Source organism: Microtus ochrogaster, chromosome 8 (assembly GCF_000317375.1).
Source record: "Microtus ochrogaster isolate Prairie Vole_2 chromosome 8, MicOch1.0, whole genome shotgun sequence".
Taxonomy (NCBI): Eukaryota; Metazoa; Chordata; class Mammalia; order Rodentia; family Cricetidae; genus Microtus; species Microtus ochrogaster.
The window spans coordinates 69,404,656-69,405,732 of NC_022015.1; the positions used below are offsets into that span (position 1 = coordinate 69,404,656).

The 1,077-nt window shown below is 47.7% G+C and overlaps 1 protein-coding gene across 1 annotated transcript in view; it reads left to right on the top strand.

The window, feature by feature from the left end:
- Positions 1-1,075, top strand: part of Pgam1 (phosphoglycerate mutase 1) — a gene marked incomplete at its 3' end in the record, with an annotated part of 6,268 nt that extends 5,193 nt beyond the window's left edge. Inside the window, exons 4-5 of the mRNA XM_026781334.1 lie at positions 7-93; positions 984-1,075. Coding sequence (XP_026637135.1) covers positions 7-93; positions 984-1,075 — 179 coding nt within the window. The remainder of the gene's footprint in view (positions 1-6; positions 94-983) is intronic.
- Between the last annotated feature and the right edge of the window lie 2 nt (positions 1,076-1,077).

A 1,077-nucleotide genomic window follows, 5' to 3' on the forward strand; every position in this document is an offset into this window, starting at 1 on the left:
ATGAAGAGATTGTCCCCCAGATCAAAGAGGGGAAGAGAGTCCTGATTGCAGCCCATGGCAACAGCCTTCGGGGGATCGTCAAGCATCTGGAGGGTATGTGCATTTTCTTATAGGACAATAGAAGGTGGCCCACCTTAGTTCCTAAGCTCATCTGTCACCAGTCAGTCAGACTGACTTTATAGCAAGGAGACTCTGGGAAAATTCTGACAGACAGTACAGATGTACATAAGGGAAATCTTTCTCAAAATATGGTCTGCCAGCTGCATGTGGCAGTCCAATCCCAGTACCAGGGAGGCTAAAGCAGGACAGTCACTCTGCTCTACACACAGGGAGGGACTCAATTCAGAACTGCCTTGTGCTAAGTCTGCACTGAAGGCTGGAGATGCCCCCCTGCTCTAGGAGTGCCAGTTCAAACCGCAGTCACAACCTGACTCAGTTTATATAAATCTCAGTTCCTCTCTGGGGACCTCCTGCCCAGACTGATTTTTGGCAGGTGGGTGGACTGAGAAGCACACAGTCCCGCCCTGTCTGTTTTGGTTTCTATATCCTACCTTGGTAGAGATACCTGTAGTGTGCCTTTCTGCGGTTTGATGGTGGCCTGCCATAGAATCTTGGTGTGCCTTCTCATTATTATTTTGCTTGTTTTTGAAACAGGGTTTTTTTTGTAGCTTTGGAGCCTTGCTCTGTAGATCAGGATGGCCTTGAAGTCACAGAGATCCTCCTGCCTCTGCCTCTTGAGTGCTGGGATTAAAGGTGTGTACCACCACCACCTGGTTCCTCATTCTTTTTCAAAATCTTTAGAGGCTTGAGAAGTTGTAACTGGGGGCTACTCATACTTGGGGAAACAGGTCCACTAATATACTAGATCAGAAAAGATGTTTTTTCCCATGTAAGTGCTTTTCCGCTGGCAGATGAGGAGTAGCCTGAAGGGGTTTGTGTGTGGACTCTTGTTTGTGGCTGAACATAGATGGTGGCTCTTTCAGGTCTCTCAGAAGAGGCCATCATGGAGCTGAACCTGCCAACTGGCATTCCCATTGTCTATGAATTGGACAAGAACTTGAAGCCCGTTAAACCCAT